The following is an 18271-nucleotide window of genomic DNA, read 5'->3' as shown; positions in this document are numbered from 1 at the left end:
TTGGAGACAGAGTCTCACTCTGATGCCTAGGCCAGAGTGCAGTGGTGCCTGGGCCTCCCAAAGTGTTAGGATAACAGACAGGCATGAGCCAACCTGCCCGGCCTCTATCACATCTTCGACCAAACTCCATGCATTTATGTTTGTCTGCCCCTTCCCCAGTATATTATAAATTTACAGAGATCAAGAATATGTCTTGTCTTTGTATCTCTAGCACTTAGCGCAGTGATTGGAACATTGTATGTGTGTGTGAGGGGAGCTAAATAAATATTTGCTAAATGATTAAATGCATATGATCCTAATTTCTACACTTTAGTCACTTCTACCTAAACCTTGCTTATCTTAGTTCAAGAATCTGAAGTTTGGCCAGGAGCGGTGGCTCACGCCTGTAACCCTAGCACTCTGGGAGGCCAAGGCAGGAGGATTGCTTGAGTTTAGGAGTTCAAGACCAGCAAGAGCGAGACCCGTCTCTACCAAAAATAGAAAGAAATTAGCGGACAACTAAAAATAGAAAAAATTAACCGAGCATGGTGGTGCGTCCCTGTAGTCCCAGCTACCGGGAGGCTGAGGCAAGAGGATCGCTTGAGCCCAGGAGTTTGAGGTTGCTGTGAGCTAGGCTGACGCCATGCCACTCTAGCCCAGGCAACAGAGTGAGGCTCTGTCTAAAAAAAAAAAAAGAATCTGAAGTTTTTCCTGGAGAACATTTCGTAAATAAAAGGAAGGGAAATAAAAGAATCGGAAGTTTTCCCGCTAATACCCTTACTCCATGACAATTTTTCCTCAGCATTTAGATATCGAATCTTGTGCCAATCTAAGTTGCATCTGCTTTTCGGTATTGCGCTGAAATTATTCTTTAAGCTTGCATTATGCCAGAATCTCCTCGAGACAAGAACCTTTGACTCTCAAGTCTCCTACAGCACAGAGTAAGAGATGCTTCGAAGAGAATCAATGCATGCGCGCGGAGAGTAAAGCTCAGCGCGTGCGCACCGGCATTTTTTGCCTTTCGACTCCTCCTCTTTTTTTCCTTTGGAGCCTGCGCACCAAGAAAGACAAAGGTGGGGATAGTGACCAAGCAGTCGTTCAGGCGCATGCCCATCCCTACCTCATCCGAGCCCGGCGGGGCTAGCAGCGGCGGAGTGGGTGTGGTCTGACCGGGAGCGGCAGAAATCCAATCCGGCCGAGAGAGCACGGCCCCTCCCTCCCCACGATTGGTCAGCTCTCAGTGTTGTGGGGCGGGGAATGGAAGCGGTGGGGCGGTGGAGTGGTGGGGTGGCGAAGAAAGAGAGCTAGTCTTGTTCTGCGCATGCGCAAATAAGCCACCAGGAGAGGGCGTGAGAGAGTGAAAAGGAATGTGGAAGCCCTGATGCGCTGGCGAGCGCGAGCTGGGTCGCCAGCCTTGACGCCTGCGCCGTGGCCCTCGGGGCCCCGCGCGCGGCGGGCGGGTGCCCAGCGCGCCTGCGCAGTAGGCGGTGGCGGCGGCAGGGGGAGGTGGAGGCTGTGGAGCGGCAGCGGCAGCAGCGGGTCCCGGGACTGAGGCAGCAGCGGGGGCGGCGGCGGGCGGAAGCTGAGGTGACGAAGGCAGCGGCGGCGGCAGCCGTTTCCCTCACGGTGGCGGAGACCAAGGCGGCGGCGGCGGACGGGGAGCGGCCCGGCCCCGGCCCCCTGCTCGTTGGCTGTGGCAGGGCCGCCGTGGGGCCGGCCCGGCTCCCGCCCCCTGCGGCTCCCCCTCCGGCTCCTCCTCCGGGGAGACGCCGGGGGCCTGGCCCGGCCCGCACTCAGACTGCTGCTGCAGCCGCCGCCGGGGGAGTCGGAGGCGGTGGCGGCGCCATGGGCGGCCTGGCCTCTGGGGGGGATGTGGAGCCCGGACTGCCCGTCGAGGTGCGCGGCTCCAACGGGGCCTTCTACAAGGTGAGGCGGTGCGCCGACTGGGGACACCCGTCTTTAGCCTCCTCCCCCCGCTGGAGCAGGGAGGAGTGGGGCGGGATCGAGCTTCTGGGGCTAAGTCCTGACCCTTAGAACCTTAGACTCACGCTCCCATCCGCAGCCCTCCCGGGGAGACCGCTGGGAGTTAACCCTCTTCCTCTTATTTTTGATCCCTCTATTACACCTGCTTTTACCCCTATTTCAGAGAGAATGAACTTCAGGGTATTATTGTGCCTGGATCGGCGCTCCCTGCACCCCAGGAGAGACCCCTTTACCCAGCTTCTAATTGACTTTTCCTGTTTCCTAGTGGAAGACATACCTTGGACCTTAATCATATCTTCCCCAAGCACATGGAGAATTCTCTTTCTTCTTCCACATGACCCCCTTGGGAAGGCCGTCTGTCCCATATTAGATCCTTTCATCTTCCTCAGAGAGGCCTCTGCCTACTGCTCTGGAACACTCACCCCACTTTCATCTTACATTCCTTGTTCCCAACCCAAGGAGAAACGGTCAAAATCCATTTATGACATTTGGCATCTTTGGGCTCAGGCAATCAGGGTTGTATCAGTCAAGTTAGCTCCCAGCCAGCCATAAGGTGGCATCTTTTCACGAGCCTCTCACCTCACCACCTCTTTATTCCAAGGCCTGCTAGTCTACCATTCTTCTACCTAGGGATGGATTCGAATTTGTTATCTTACTTTGACCTCAGATACATTTAGATCATCTTGAGGGGTGTAAGCTTCATATTCATGAGTTCTGAAAAGGAACCTCACGAGAATTCCTTCTGTGTATCTTCCTCAGGATTTCTACTTCTAGAAGACTTGGCTAACTCTCCCAATTTGGGGATCTGGCGGCCTTTTTGGGAAGGAGAAGAGGATTATCTTTCAAAGACCCTTGCTTATTTCAGCTCCCCCTTTGCCGAAGATTTGGTTCCTTAGAAGTCCTTTTACTACCACCTTCTTTTTCTATTCTGAATCCATTTTCTAGGACATTTTTTCCCATTTAGATTATGCCAGAGAGAGACCTTTCTTGCTTCCTAAGAGTTTTTCTTTATGTGACTGTTGCTATTCCAAACCTCTTTTGGACTTTATGCCTAGAATTGTGCCAGAGACTCTCCTGATTTCTGTCTCATCCTTTGATTTCTCCCTGAGGAGACAGAGAAGAGAGATCTTCTCATAATATCACTTGTGAGAAGAGCCTCATTTCTTCCAGTTGTCCTCAGGCCTTTTCCCCCATAATAGACCTCTCTACTTCTCATGCCCTTGGAAATGACTTTCTCTGACTTCTTCCCTGTGAAGTCATTTTACTATAACTGCAAAGGGTCTTGTGTTTGCCCTTGGATGGTTTCTGCCCCTACTTCAATTGATAAGTTCACTGTAGTCATTTTTTACTCACTCTGAATGCTTATCAATTTTTGCCTTACTTCCCTTATCAGGTTTCTTTATGTCTAGTGCCTGTGGGTACTCAAATCTTATCTATCGTAACTTATCCTCTCAATTCAGATCTTTACCTTTTATCTTACTATTTCTGTATTCCTGTGTAATCCTCAGGAACCACCTTGTTCCATGGTCTAGCTGAAGGAAACTTCCAGCTGATCTCTTTTGTCATTTTCTGCATACTTTCCTAACTCTTGGGACTTTTTCTTCTTGCCTGCCTCCGTAGCATTTCTGTTTTCTTTGGCAGACAGTCTCTAATTCCTTTCTGGTTCTGATAGAGCACATTTGTCTTTTATATCCTTTCTCCCAAATTTGCATTACCTTTGTTGAAATGCCCTTCCTCATTAGATGTTAGCGCTATTTTCCCCAGTATCTTGTCCTTCATCTGGATCCTTCCCAGCCCCAAATTCTGGGTTCCAAGAAAGGTGATTATTAAATTGAGTCCTAGATCAAGATAACGATGCTTGCTTTTGTCGTAGGAAGCATGGGAGCCATGCATAGCTGGAAAAGATTGGTATCCAGTTCAAATTAACAGTATGAGATGACTGGGAAGGGATATATTCCCTGTTCCACACATAAGTGTCCAGCAGAAAGTCTCTCTGAATCTTTTCCTTTTCTTCTGTGGGCTATGGCAGTGATAGAATTGAGGGAATGGGGAACAGGGTACTCTGATTCGGAGAGTAGAGTTTGGAGTAAACTGAAAGCCAGGTAATGTGGTTTTTATGTTCTGGCCACTTTAGCATTTTCTGCCCCATGCCTGAGTTAAAAACAACAAATTCCTAAACTCAGACTAATCTTTCTTCAACTTTCAGTGCCATATAGATATTTATCCATTCTGATCTTGCTACTGATTTAATATTCATGACTCAGCAAACTTTGGTGTGGATCAAGGAATGTTTATACTGCTTATAGAACTATAAATTTGGGAAGGTCCCTTTCTCCTCTCTTAGAATTGGGTCTTGTTGCTGGTTTTCTTACAGAATAGAACTGCAAATGTCAGATCTGGGATCTAAGTTATTCTGTACCTAGCTCTCCAACCCTTCCTTTTTTGTCAGAACTTAGTGTGTTTTATTCTTTAAGTTGTGCTGTCCCAAATGAAATATTTATTACCTTCCAGGGCACAGTCATTCTACTCTCGAGACCTTGCCTGGATTTCCTTATTCCCATTCCTTTCCTAATGAACCTGGCATCCTCATCTTCAAGACATGGTTTTTACCCAGACTCTTCCTGCTTTTCTCCTAGAACTCTATCCTTTCTTTTGAGAGCCCAGGATTGGAAGATGGAGTGAAGGTGGGGACTGATTTCATGTCTTCTAATTTGAGGAAACGGAAGTACCTAGGAACCTAGGGCTCTCTCTTCTTCTGCCGGCCTGATGCCAGGCTCCAGAGCCAAAGCCACAATGTGCTATGGCCGCTGAATCAAGTCATCTTCTGCATCCAGGTGGCTTTCTTTTTTTTTTCCTTATTCCAAAATTTAAGTGGCTAGAAGAATCTAGGTGGCTTTCTAACAGATTCCACTCACCCGCTCTTGCCCTCACCTGCTTATTTTCCCCATGAGCATAGACTGAGCAGAACTTGGAGCTCACTGGTATCCTTAGAGGAAAAAAACTAGTATCTGGGGCAAATGGGCAAAATTAAGGAACAGAGAGACAGGATTGGAATACGAAGTTGGGGAAGGAGCTTGTTTTGGGGAATAACTGAAGGAAAAATACCCTGAAGGTACAAGGGCAAGTGACATTTGGTTGAACTGTTCAATGATGTGAGGGGTGACTCCATTCTGAGCTTTACATTTCTGCCTTGGAAATCATGGTTGCTGGAAAAAGCAGGGTAATATTGCTACTCATCCTGAGGGCCAACCCCAGCATGGTAGAGGAGAATTGGATTAGAGCCTTTGGCGTAGCCTTTGTGAATAAGTACATTTAGGAGTGGGAATCTCTTTACAAAGGATGCAGGCAAGTGATTCTCATTCCCATCTCTCTCTTTTCCACTTCCTTCTGTCACATCACTCAAATGTTTTGACAATAGGTAATTCTTTCTTGATAAACTTCTTCTAAGGCTTGAAGATAGACATTTTGGATAAAGAATTAGATAAAGTCAGCTGAAGTGGCTGGTTAAAATGTTTCTATAAATCCAGATAGACTCTTATAAAGAGGAAAAGAAAAGGGAAGGGATAAAATATTAAGTGGTTGTGGGAGGAGGATGGAGGGTACTTGAGCAGGAGCTAAGGGAAGAACCCAAAAGGGAAGTGGGATTCAGACAACTAATGGGGAGTAAAAGTGCCTCAAAAAACTTGAGTGGAAAATAATACGAGTAGGTACTGAATCTGAATGAAGAGTGGAAAAAACATTTTTGGGGAAGAGAATGTCAGAGAAAGATAAAACCTGGGTCGGAAAGAGGCCAAGGAGATACCAGGAGTACTAATGCCTTGGGCAGTAGTAAGGCTCTAAGAAAAGAACTGGGGCTCCATAACAAGACCCTATCCTTAAAGAAGAGAAAGGTGGCTTGTATCAAAAGTGAAATTGAGGTTTAGATTTTCCCACCAGAAAGAAACAGCAACATAAGAAGTATTTATGATTGACCAATTCTGTGAGGCAGGAGCTGTGCATTCTCCAGGGCATTTCTGGTGTTTTCTCTCCTAAGCTCAGCATTTGTCCCTAGCTGCAAAGCTCAGGAATAGTTCTTGTATGTTAGCCTTTTGAAACCTCTACTTTTTTTAATTATTGTACAGTTTGTAAAGTTTGGACATGTGTATATAACTGTGAAACTATCACCACAATCAAGTAATGAACATTTCTATCACTCCCAAAAGTCTTCCACTAATCACTGGTTTGCTGTCATTATACATTAATTCATTAATTTGCGCTTCCTGATTTTTGACAAGAGTGAAAAAAGGCAGTTGAGAGAAAGGATAGTCTTTTACAACCGGTACTAAAACAACTGGATGTCCATAGGTAAAAAATGAACTTGGATCAATACCCCATATATAAAATTTAACTTAAAATGGATCATAGACCTAAATGTAAAACAAAAAACTATAAAACTTGTAGAATAAGACATAGGAAACCTTTGTAGCCTTGGATTAGGCAAAGATTTCTTAGATATGAAGCCAAAAGCACAGTCTATAAAAGAACAAATTCCTAAGTTGGACTGTATCAAAATTAGAAATCTCTAATTGTGTGTGAAAAATAGGGAAAGAAGGTAGAAAACTTTGGGACCATAGGGTTAAACACAGCTTTGGCCTCCTTAGTGAGGACATAGAAAACAGGATTTGGATTGGTTATTCAGTCATCCCCGTTCCTCTCTTGTCATGATCTCAAGATTGGGGTCTTCTATAAGTTTTATTATCCTTTTCAAATTCTCAGCAGTGTCATTCTTCTAGCATTCAATAATACCACACCTTTTAAGTCCTGATTTTTCTTCTCTAAATTGTGTTCATCATTTTGAACCTCTTCAATATTCTGATTATTCTCTTAGGACCCAGGCATCAGGACACTAAGTGTGCTCCGGTCTCTTGCTGTATTGGGGAGCTAGACCCTTCTCTCTCTTGACAGGTCCTGATGTCCTCTCGGTGTTCCAGGACAGCCTTACACTGTCTCATGGGATATTCTTAGTCTTGCTGAATGTCATTGGTATTTTAATTGAACTCTGGCAGGCTGCTCAGTACAACAGGAGGCAGACAGATAGGGAAGCCCCTGTGAGAGTCTGGGTAGACCACCAATTTCCAGCCTATTCTGATACAGGTAGTACTTCCCCTTCTGCTTAATTTCTATCTCATCTTATTTCTGGATTTTGCCACATACATATCTTTCCAAGCTAATATTATTTCCTTTCTCTCTACCTCATATTTTTCTTTCTCCACTACAGCTTTTCTGGCCCTGTCTTTGGACTACTTGTGTTTTCATCTAAAACTCTAGTTTAAGGCTTTCCAAAAAAAGATTAAAAAAAAAAAATTACTGCTCTACATCTTGCATAAAGAAGGGGGAAAGAAGATTAAATTTAAAAAAAGGGTTTCCACTGTCTCTGCTCCCTTGATGGCTAAGCTGGTGGTAAAACGTGATTTTAATATATATATATATATATATATATATATTTTTTTTTTCTTTCCTAAAATCTGTTCTAGGGCTTTGTGAAGGATGTCCATGAAGACTCTGTCACCATCTTCTTTGAAAACAAGTAAGACCTTGGGAATAGAGAATCCAGCATACTAGGTCCTAGAAGGAGAGTGGAGAAGAGGGGGCAGCTGAGTCCTATGAGGCATGTAATAGATGGGGAAGAGCCAAGGGTTTGGGTGGGCAACTTACATGGATCCCAGGAGAGGAAAGGGCTAAGAATTTGGTGAGGGGGTGGGGACATTTGATCCACTACTTAGATTCTAGAAAGAAATTTGAAGGCACCACTATGGAGCAGGGCCTGGGGTTTAGCCTCTAATTACCAGGGAAAGTGAAAATCACCCAGCTGACGCAGTAACCCCTTCCTAAAGAAATGGACAATCGCATCAGTCAGAATAGCTTTTATATCATTGTTACATCATTGTTTCTCTTCCAGCTGGCAAAGTGAGAGACAGATTCCTTTTGGGGATGTCCGGCTTCCACCTCCAGCTGATTATAATAAGGAGATCACAGAAGGGGATGAGGTAGAGGTAAGGGCCATGGAGTCCACCCTTTCTAAATGTCACTTTTCCCAGGATCGTAGGCTCTTCTCTGGTTGGTTGATGTTCCTTCCTCCCCATCTAAGCCATTACATCCAGCCACGTAGATTATGGAAAAGTAAAATGCAGCAGTTTCCTTAACATCACTGTTAAGATCAGCCAAATTCTCAGGGAGCTCCCCAGTTTTAGAGGATTTATTTTTCTTTCATTTGTGGTAACAGCATCTAAAATCCAATACCCTCTAATTTTTTTTTTTGAGACAGAGTCTCACTCTGTTGCCCAGGCTAGAGTGCCATGGCATCAGTCTAGCTCACAGCAACCTCAAACTCCTGGGTTCAAGCAATCCTTTTGCCTCAGCCTCCTGAGTAGCTGGGACTACAGGCATGCGCCACCATGCCCGGCTGATTTTTTCTATATATATTTTTAGTTGTCCAGCTAATTTCTTCCTATTTTTTAGTAGAGACAGGGTCTCGCTCTTGCTCAGGCTGGTCTCAAACTCCTGAGCTCAAACGATCCACCCGCCTTGCCATCCCAGAGTGCTAGGATTATAGGCGTGAGCCACTGCGCCCGGCCTAAGATCCAATGCCCTCTGATTTTTTTTTAATTATTTATTTTTAAAATATTTTAAATAATTTATTTTTTAAAAAATAATTTTTCTTGGCCGGGCATGGTGGCTCACGCCTATAATCCTAGCACTCTGGGAGGCCAAGGCGGGTGGATCACTTGAGGTCAGGAGTTCGAGACCAGCCTGAGCAAGAGTGAGACCCCATCTCTACTACAAATAGAAAGAAATTAATCTGGCCAACTAAAAATATATGTAGAAAAATTAGCTGGGCATGGTGGCGCATGCCTGTAGTCCCAGCTACTTGGGAGGCTGAGGCAGAAGGATCGCTTAAGCCTAGGAGTTTGAGGTTGCTGTGAGCTAGGCTGACGCCATGGCACTCACTCTAGCCTGGGCAACAGAGCGAGACTCTGTCTCAAAAAAATAATAATAATAATTTTTCTTTTATATTAGAGATTGGGATCTCACTTGTTGCCCATGCTAGCCTGGGCTCAAATGATCCTCCCACCTCAGCCTCCCAAGTAGCTGGGACTATAGGTGCTTGCGACTGCTCCCAGCAATGATTTTTGATTAGTGTCTTTTTCCTCTGGTTTTCTGTATTCTTGGTTTAGGATGCCTCCCAAATATCTTAATGCTTATTCCATTCTTAATGTTTCTGGATGGTTCTCTATATCTCTGTTATTTTTTTTCAACTTTTCTTCAGGTTTATTCTCGAGCCAATGAACAGGAACCTTGTGGCTGGTGGCTTGCCCGGGTGCGGATGATGAAAGGGGATGTGAGTGATTGTGAAGGCCTTTGGAAACTACTGAAACAAATATTTCATTCATAGAAAGGTAGGAGATAGATGCTCAGGTCATCCACAACTTCTTTTTTTCCCCTTTGCCAGTTCTATGTCATTGAATATGCTGCATGTGATGCCACCTACAATGAGATTGTTACTCTGGAGCGACTTCGGCCGGTTAATCCCAATCCCCTTGCAACCAAAGGTAGCTTCTTCAAGGTTACCATGGCTGTGCCCGAGGATCTGAGAGAGGCGTGAGTGTTAGGGATGGCGGGAGTGGAAGTGGAGTGGGGGGGGGGCTCTTTACAGCCCTAATCTCTGGCCTCATTTCTTCTAGGCCCCACTCCCACTTTGTAGTCTTCTCTGGTTGTTCCCCTGGCCCTCTAGTACCTTTCTTGCCAATTAGACTCTCAGCTCTTCTGTTTCCTCATTCCTGTTCTTTGTGTTCCCACTCTTTCTCCCCTGAACTCTTCACTCTGTTCTCTGAGCACTTTACTCTTTCTCTGCAGCTGCTCTAATGAAAATGTCCATAAAGAGTTCAAGAAAGCGCTGGGAGCCAACTGCATCTTTCTCAACATCACCAATAGTGAGCTCTTCATTCTGGTGAGTTTATTCTGCCTGAATTTCACACAAGCTCCTTCAACAAATTTTTTTCTTTTCCCGTTTTAATGCCTTCACAGAAAGTGGGCAGCTAAAACGTGCTTATGTTTATTTATCAGAGAGGACTTTATTGCTCCTGACGACTGTGGGCCCAGGTAGCCCTACTTTTCCTCAGTCTTCCTCATGTATGACTTTTTTTTTTTTTTTATCTGATAATATTGCAGTCTTGGTTGGGGACCCACCCTGGGATATTTGGACTTTCAAAAAATAGGCTGTATAACTCTCACCTTATGTTTGCTCCTTGCAGCCACTTCCTGTAGGCACTCAGAGAGTCAGCCCTTGTGAGACTGACAATGATTCTCCTCTTTCCTAGCTTCATTTCTTTGCCAGGGACTCAGGTATCCTGATTCCTAGTCCCTGGCTCTTCCCCAGTGTGTATTCAGTCAGTTTTAATGACTTTCCCTTTGGTTTCTTTCTAGTCAACCACAGAAGCCCCTGTGAAGCGGGCATCTCTGCTGGGTGATATGCATTTCCGAAGCCTGCGCACCAAACTGCTGCTCATGTCCCGCAATGAAGAAGCTACCAAGCATCTAGAGGTAAGTTTTGGCTCCACTTTCTCCTGCTGAAAGGTATTGTCCTCCTCCCTTCCTGCCCCATCCTCCACCCATGCTCTTGTGTTTATAGAACAAAAAGACTACGGTGTTTTTCTGGGCCATTAAACCTGGGTCAGCTATTTTATCCCAGACTCCTCCAGATGGCAGAGCTCCATTATGTTATAGTGCAGTTATTTTCAAATTTTTTTTTTTAGCTGTGGGACCCTTTGATCAAGTGAAATTTTACTTGGAAGCACAGTGCATAAAACAATCAGAGCAGCTCTGTCTAAAAGTGGAAAGGGGGCATGGTTTGGCCCTTACCTCCACTGATATCCCCAAATTACCTCTGGAAACCAAACTGCTTGGTGGGATATATTTGAGAACTATTTGTACACTGGGAATACCACTGGAATACCACAATCCTGAGTCTTGCTTTGGCAAATAATTGTCCTTTGGCAAATCATTTGATTTCACTGAACTTTATCTTCCTTATCTGTGACAAACGAGATGGTAGATTAGAATATTTCTAAAGAGTTTTTTGAGTTCTCACATCTTCTAATTGTCAGGTTCCCCTTTCCTGGAAATTACACCCTTCTAGTAGTGGTGTGTGTGTGTGTGTGTGTGTGTGTGTATGTATGTGTATGTATGTGTGTATGAACATCCATTTCCATTTATCAAGTGATCCTTTTAGGAGGCTTTTCTCCCAGCCTGTGCAAATTCTGGGGCATGGTAATCTTTTGACTTCTCCTGGGATGTTGCTCAGGACACTAGCAGTTAAAAATCTGCCATTACCCCCAGATGATACAAATTATATCTGTTCCAGTTCCCAAAGAATAGGTTTTATGATGACAAAAGGTGGAATATTTAGCTCTCCCAGGACTTGGCTGTATTAATCTATGTGGTAAAGTGTACCAGATAAGCTAAGTTAGCCATAGGTCCAAAGTCTTAAGAATAGGCACATGCCTTTATTTTTAAGAAATCTTGCCTTTGTTGTTTCATTTTCTTTTCTTTTCTTTTCTTTTTTTTTTTTTAGTTGTTTGGCTAATTTCTTTCTATTTATAGTAGAGATGGGGATCTCACTCTTGCTCAGGCTGGTCTCAAAATTCTGAGCTCAAGGAATCCTCCCACCTCAGCCTCCCAGAGTGCTAGGATTACAGGTGTGAGCCACCGTGCCCGGCCCATGTTGTTTCATTTTCTAAAAATTATTTAAAATACTGACTGTATGAGTGATAAAAAATAATACAATAAACACTCTTGAAATTATCAGGCAGTTTAAGAAATAAAACCCTTGGCAGACTTTTCTAGGAGACTTTTGTAAGTCATTGTAGATCATTTTCCCTTCCCTCCCTAATATAGTGGTTTTGAACACTTAGCGTCTTTTTCCAACTTTCTCTTCTTGCCTGGTGTAAATTGTTGCTGTAATTTAGCCCTACCCACCTTGGAAGTAGGAAGTAGTAGATTGCGATCTGGGAATGTCCCATTTCAAATATTTTTTCTATTTGGTGCCTCTTTGTGGGACTCACTCTTCAGAACCTTTCCTGTCTTCCTGCCCCTTAACCCAGGGATCCCTCTAAGAATTGGTTAAGAAATGAAGTGGAACTGTGGTGTTATATAGGCTTATTTTCTGCTTTTCGTAACCCCTTACTTTTCACTTACCTTGTTGAGTTTTATTTTGGGAGGAGTTGATGTTTGTTTGGTTAAGGTAAGAGTTCCTTACACTTGTATGTGGTCTAATCCTCTTGCTATTCTTGAGAATGAGATAGGTCAGATGTAATCACTTAGCAGATGACAGACCAGAGGCAGAGAGTATGTTTTGTTCAAGATCACACAATCAGATAGTGTTAGAGCCAAATCCAGAACTTTGGTGACTCCCAGAACTTTGGCCAAATCTTGCCCTTATTACTTTCCTTACTACCCCGCTCCCCAAGCCATTGGTATTTGGAAGGTAGAATTAGAATTAAAAATTTCTGGCTACCAGCCTGAGCAAGAGCGAGACCCCCCCTCTACTAAAAAATAGAAAGAAATTATCTGGGCATCTAAAAATATATAGAAAAAATTAGCCAGACATGGTGGCACATGCCTGTAGTCCCAGCTACTCGGGAGGCTGAGGCAGAAGGATTGCTTGAGCCCAGGAGTTTGAGGTTGCTGTGAGCTAGGCTGACACCATGGCACTCTAGCCAGGGCAAAAGAGTGAGACTCTGTCTCAAAAAAAAAAAAAAAAAAAAAAATTCTGGCCAAATGCAGTGGCTCACACCTGTAGACCAGCCTGGGCAACATAGCGAGACCCCATCTCTACAGAAAATAGGAAAAAGTAGCTGGATGTGCCGGTGCATGCCTGTAGTCCCAGCTACTTGGGAGGCTGAGGCAGGAAGATTGCTTGAGTGTGGGAGTTTGAGGCAACAGTGAGCTGTGATCACACCACTGCACTCTAGCCTGGGTGACAGAGTGAGACTCTGGTCTCTTTAAGAAAAAAAAAAAAAAGTTCCTGAACTTTCCACACATGTCCCAGTGGTCAGCTGAGTCCAGGGTGATTCTGGATTTCTTTCACACGTTTGTCCTCATTCAAGTTATGCAAAGGGTCAGGTACTTGGGACTGGTGTTCTGAGATTCCACCACCATGATTCCTAAAGTGCCTTTTCCTTTCAGACAAGCAAGCAGTTGGCAGCAGCATTCCAGGAGGAGTTCACAGTGCGAGAGGACCTGATGGGACTGGCAATTGGGACTCATGGTGCCAACATCCAGCAGGCCCGAAAAGTACCTGGGGTGACCGCCATTGAATTGGGTGAAGAGACCTGCACTTTCCGTATCTATGGGGAGGTCAGCAAAAGATCCCTGTCTTCTGGGTCCTGTGGGGCAGCGGTCTGCAACCTCTTTGGCACCAGGGACAGGTTTCATGGAAGATAATTTTTCCACAGAGGGTGCGGGGGGAGGTGGAGCTCAGGCAGTGATGTGAGTGATGGAGAGCAGCTGTAAATACAGATGAAGCTTTGAAGTTTCGCTCATGGAAGATAATTTTTCCACGGGGGTGGCTGGGGGGCAGGCAAAGCTCAGGTGGTGATGCGCAGCCTGGGGTTTGGGGATCGCAGCTTTAGGGGGTAGAGGGAAGAGAGGCTGAAGTAGAAAGCAAAGCTGAGTTTTACTGACCACCCTCCCTGACTTTGGTGGCAGCACATTTCCCCCAAAGACAAGAGAGTGGCTGGCAGGTAGATCATTGTTTGAAATCCAGGTCCTCTATTTTATTTTTCAATTTTTTCAATTTTTTATTTTTAATTATGAGTACATAGTAGTTGTATATCTTTATGGGGTAAGGGCCTCTATTTTAATAACAACTCTCCACTCTTCCCTTAGACCCCCGAGGCATGCCGACAGGCCCGAAGCTACCTTGAGTTTTCTGAGGACTCAGTGCAAGTGCCCAGGAACCTGGTTGGTGAGTTGGGGGTGTGCATGTATAAAAGAGAAGAATACAGTTGGGGGCCAGGTACCAGATTATCTAAAGTGATTCTGGGCTTCTGTAGCCAGGGAATGGCTCCTCCCTATGGACTCCCAGTTTCACAACGACAAACCAAATCATCAGTAGTAGGAGGAGTGGTGAAATAGAGGAATACATTTCTAGGGATTATAATATTTTGTCCTCATCAGAAATCTGGAAGCAGAAGAATGAGTTAAATGGACTCCATATAGAGAAGGGGGTTGAGGCTGGAAGACCTTTTTTTTTTTTTTTTTTTTTTTTTTTTTTTTTTTTTTTTTTTTTTTTTTTGTTGAGACAGAGTCTCACTTTGTTGCCCAGGCTAGAGTGAGTGCCGTGGCGTCAGCTTAGCTCACAGCAACCTCAAACTCCTGGGCTCAAGCGATCCTACTGCCTCAGCCTCCCGAGTAGCTGGGACTACAGGCATGCGCCACTATGCCCGGCTAATTTTTTCTATATAGATTTTTAGGTGTCCATATAATGTCTTTCTATTTTTAGTAGAGACGGGGTCTCGCTCAGGCTGGTCTCGAACTCCTGACCTTGAGCAATCCACCCGCCTCGGCCTCCCAGAGTGCTAGGATTACAGGCGTGAGCCACCGCGCCCGGCCCAGGAAGACCTTTTATCTTACCTGTTTTTATTCTTCTTTATTACCTTTTTTATAAAATTTTTTTTAAAGGCCTAATTCCTCCTTTATCCATTCAGGCAAAGTGATTGGAAAGAACGGGAAAGTGATCCAGGAGATTGTGGATAAATCTGGTGTGGTGAGGGTTCGAGTGGAAGGTGACAATGACAAGAAGAACCCCAGGGAGGAGGTATGGATGTGGGGCAACTAGACCTAGAGATTGGTTTCCAGAAGTAGATGGGATTGTTCTCTCAGGGTTGGGACTTTTTGAGAGGTGGAGACAGAAACTTTTGTTTCCCCTTAGTAGGTTTAGATCCCAGATTGACCCTATTGGATGGGCTCTCCTAGGAGACCAGGTGGGGTTAGTATTTCCATTTCACTTTCCTTTCTGATCTATCTTTCCTTCCTTCTGCTTTCCAGGGAATGGTTCCCTTCATATTTGTTGGCACCAGAGAGAATATCAGCAATGCCCAGGCTCTGCTGGAATATCACCTCTCCTACCTGCAGGTACCCAAGCTGGAAGAGGACAGAGCTGGGTGTTGAAAAGGAGACTAAGATGGCTGGGGGATAAACTGAGGAACTATGGTGCCCAGTTTGTCTCTCTGTGTGGAACAGGAAACACTGAAGCATTGGTGGCAATCTGGGGCTGTGGGGTTGGATGCCAGAATTTTCTTTGTTTAGCCAATGTCTTCCCTCTCCTTACATTCCTGAGAGCTTAGGATGTGCAGGGAAAGAAAGGCACTGTCCATTGATTTTATTCCTCCTTCCATATCTTTTTCCATTTTCTACCCAACCAGGAGGTGGAGCAGCTTCGCTTGGAGAGGCTGCAAATTGATGAACAGCTTCGGCAGATCGGGCTGGGCTTTCGCCCTCCTGGCAGTGGGCGGGGCAGCGGTGGCAGTGACAAAGCTGGATATACCACTGATGAGAGCTCCTCCTCCTCCCTTCATGCCACTCGAACCTATGGGGGCAGCTACGGGGGCCGGGGCCGGGGCCGGAGGACAGGCGGTCCTGCCTATGGTAAGCCAGCTATGGGAGCGGGAGGCAAGGAGTGGTGGGGCTTGTAGGGAGAGGCAGAGGTCTGGATGGAAACTTGAGGGAAAGCTGTGATGGAGATGATAAACAGGTGAGTGGGGCCAGGCGTGGTGGCTCACGCCTGTAATCCTAGCACTTTGGCAGGCCAAGGCGGGAGGATCTCTCGAGGTCAGGAGTTCGAGACCAGTCTGAGCAAGAGCGAGACCCCGTCTCTACTAAAAATAGAAAAAAATTAGCTGGAAAATGAAAAATATATAGAAAAAATTATCCGGGCATGGTGGCACATGCCTGTAGTCCCAGCTACTCGGGAGGCTGAGGCAGGAGGATTGCTTGAGCCCAGGAGTTTGAGGTTGCTGTGAGCTAGGCTGATGCCACAGCACTCTAGCCCGGGCAACAGAGCGAGACTCTGTCTCAAAAAAAAAAAAAAAAAAAGGTGATTGACCGGGGGACTTGTTAGTGAGAGGGAGAATTCTTCTGGTTTGGGAACTGTGATAGATCCTGGGGTAGGATGAGTGGCCCTGAATAGATCCCATTGTGTTCTTCAGGCCCCAGCTCAGACCCATCCACAGCTTCTGAGACTGAGTCAGAGAAGAGAGATGAGCCCCACAGAGCTGGGCCCGGCGACAGGGATCCCCCAACCCGAGGGGAAGAAAACCGGAGGCGGCCGATTGGGGGCCGGGGTAGGGGACCCCCACCTGCTCCTCGGCCCACCTCAAGATATAATTCTTCATCTATTAGCTCAGGTACCACCAGACGGCTGTGTTCATGAATGTGGGCTAAAAGGAAAGATGATGGATACCTGACTCCCAACTCCTCTTCTTCCTCTGACTAGTGCTGAAGGATCCAGACAGTAATCCCTACAGCCTATTGGACACATCTGAACCAGAGCCCCCAGTTGATTCAGAGCCTGGGGAACCCCCCCCAGCAAGTGCTAGGCGCCGCCGCTCCCGCCGCCGCCGCACTGACGAAGATAGGACTGTCATGGATGGAGGCCTGGAATCAGATGGGCCCAACATGACAGAAAACGGCCTAGGTGAGGGCTGTGCCTGGGGTCTGAAAAATCAGAGATGGGTAAGAACTGAAGGATGGGAGACTGGATGTGTGACTTGTTTTTCCCTAACAGAAGAAGAATCTAGACCGCAACGTCGTAATCGCAGCCGCCGTCGCCGTAACCGTGGTAACCGGACTGATGGTTCTATCAGTGGAGACCGCCAGCCAGGTCAGCTAACACTGGACACCAGAATTCTTCCTCAGAGCTGAGAGAATGGGATGCCTCCTACCCTCTAAAACCAGGGTTGGAGTTCAGTGGGTGTGTAGGGCTCGATACTGGAGTTCCTTCTAAAACTCGATCCTCTGCCTTCCTCAGTGACCGTGGCTGACTATATCTCACGAGCAGAGTCTCAGAGCCGCCAGCGGCCACCCTTGGAACGCACTAAACCCTCAGAGGACTCTCTTTCAGGACAAAAGGTAGGCAGGCAAGGTGTGGTTTACCCCATCCTTTTTTTGTTGTTATTCTGGGACAGAGGGCACAAAAAAATTCCTGAAGAAATCCCTCGCTGAATTGCAGAGGTAACTGTGTCTCATGGCGTTTAGACTGCATTTAGAACAGTGCACACTTTGCATAGTCTAGAGAGGCAAGTTTGGCTCCCATCTTCTGGATCCCAGGAAGAATGACTGGAGCATGAGATCAGGGAACCAACCCCTGGATCACCAGATGCCAGGAGGGTTTCAATGGTAGGGAGTATCATCCACCTGAATTTCTACTGACCATCTGCTTTCTTTTCTCTTGGTTTTCTTTCCTACTTCCTCCTCAGGGTGACTCTGTCAGCAAGCTTCCTAAGGGCCCCTCGGAGAATGGGGAGCTCTCAGCGCCCCTGGAGTTGGGTAGTTTGGTGAATGGGGTTTCATAAAACCTCCAGCCCGCATCCCTCCCTTCTCCATCTCGCTTGCTGCCCAACACCATGGCCCTCACAGGCCCAACTGACCTGCGCTGGAGCTGCTCTTATCTAGGGGGGAGGGGGGTGGCACAGCAGCTTGGGTCCCCCCCCCAACCTCCAGGAGCTATTGGAGGGGTGTGTAACAGGGTCATACCCCCCTCCCTCTTGTCCACCCTACCCCCAGGGTAAGGGGAGCCTCTCTCCTTCCCCATCAGACTGGATGTGCCTTTATCCTCTAATGCCCCAATCTCTCTCTGAACACCCCCATTCTCCACCTGTTGGTGGGGGGTGCTTTTTGACCCACCCAGATTTGACAGTTCAGGGGGGCTCCCCTGCTATCCCTCCTCCCATCCTGTACCCCCCATTTCTGGGGCCTCATCACTGTGGAAGACGGGGATAGTAAGGGTATAAGTGGGTGGGAGGCATGGGGAAGGTTTTGGATTAGAACCAGGGGTATGTATGAAGGGGGGTGACAAGGTCCCCCAGGGGGAGGGGAGACCAACCTTGTCTGGTGGATGAGAAGGCGTATTTATTTTTCACTGTACAGTATTTAAAAAGAGAATAAAAAAAATCCAAATGGCTCTCTGCTTCCTGTGCCTTCCTTGTCCCCAGTTTGGTCGCTTGTTTCTCTAGGATTGACCTGCCCTGGCCCCTGGTTCTTGTTTTCTTTT

General features: G+C 46.3%; 1 protein-coding gene across 1 annotated transcript; it reads left to right on the top strand.

The window, feature by feature from the left end:
- Positions 1-1456: 1456 nt before the first annotated feature.
- On the top strand, positions 1457-18189 carry FXR2 (FMR1 autosomal homolog 2). Its single transcript, XM_069482012.1, has 17 exons — positions 1457-1905; positions 7476-7528; positions 7901-7994; positions 9269-9340; positions 9452-9600; positions 9856-9949; positions 10426-10542; positions 13186-13356; positions 13888-13966; positions 14709-14818; positions 15049-15135; positions 15426-15648; positions 16209-16406; positions 16496-16696; positions 16787-16882; positions 17030-17130; positions 17478-18189. The coding sequence occupies exons 1-17, from the start codon at positions 1825-1827 to the stop codon at positions 17571-17573; spliced, it is 2022 nt and encodes a 673-aa protein (XP_069338113.1). The 5' UTR covers positions 1457-1824; the 3' UTR covers positions 17574-18189.
- Positions 18190-18271: the final 82 nt, after the last annotated feature.

The sequence above is a fragment of the Eulemur rufifrons genome, chromosome 9 (assembly GCF_041146395.1).
Source record: "Eulemur rufifrons isolate Redbay chromosome 9, OSU_ERuf_1, whole genome shotgun sequence".
NCBI classification, from domain to species: domain Eukaryota; kingdom Metazoa; phylum Chordata; class Mammalia; order Primates; family Lemuridae; genus Eulemur; species Eulemur rufifrons.
The sequence above is the reverse complement of the archived record's forward strand: the minus strand, read 5'-3'. Positions and strand labels throughout refer to the sequence as shown.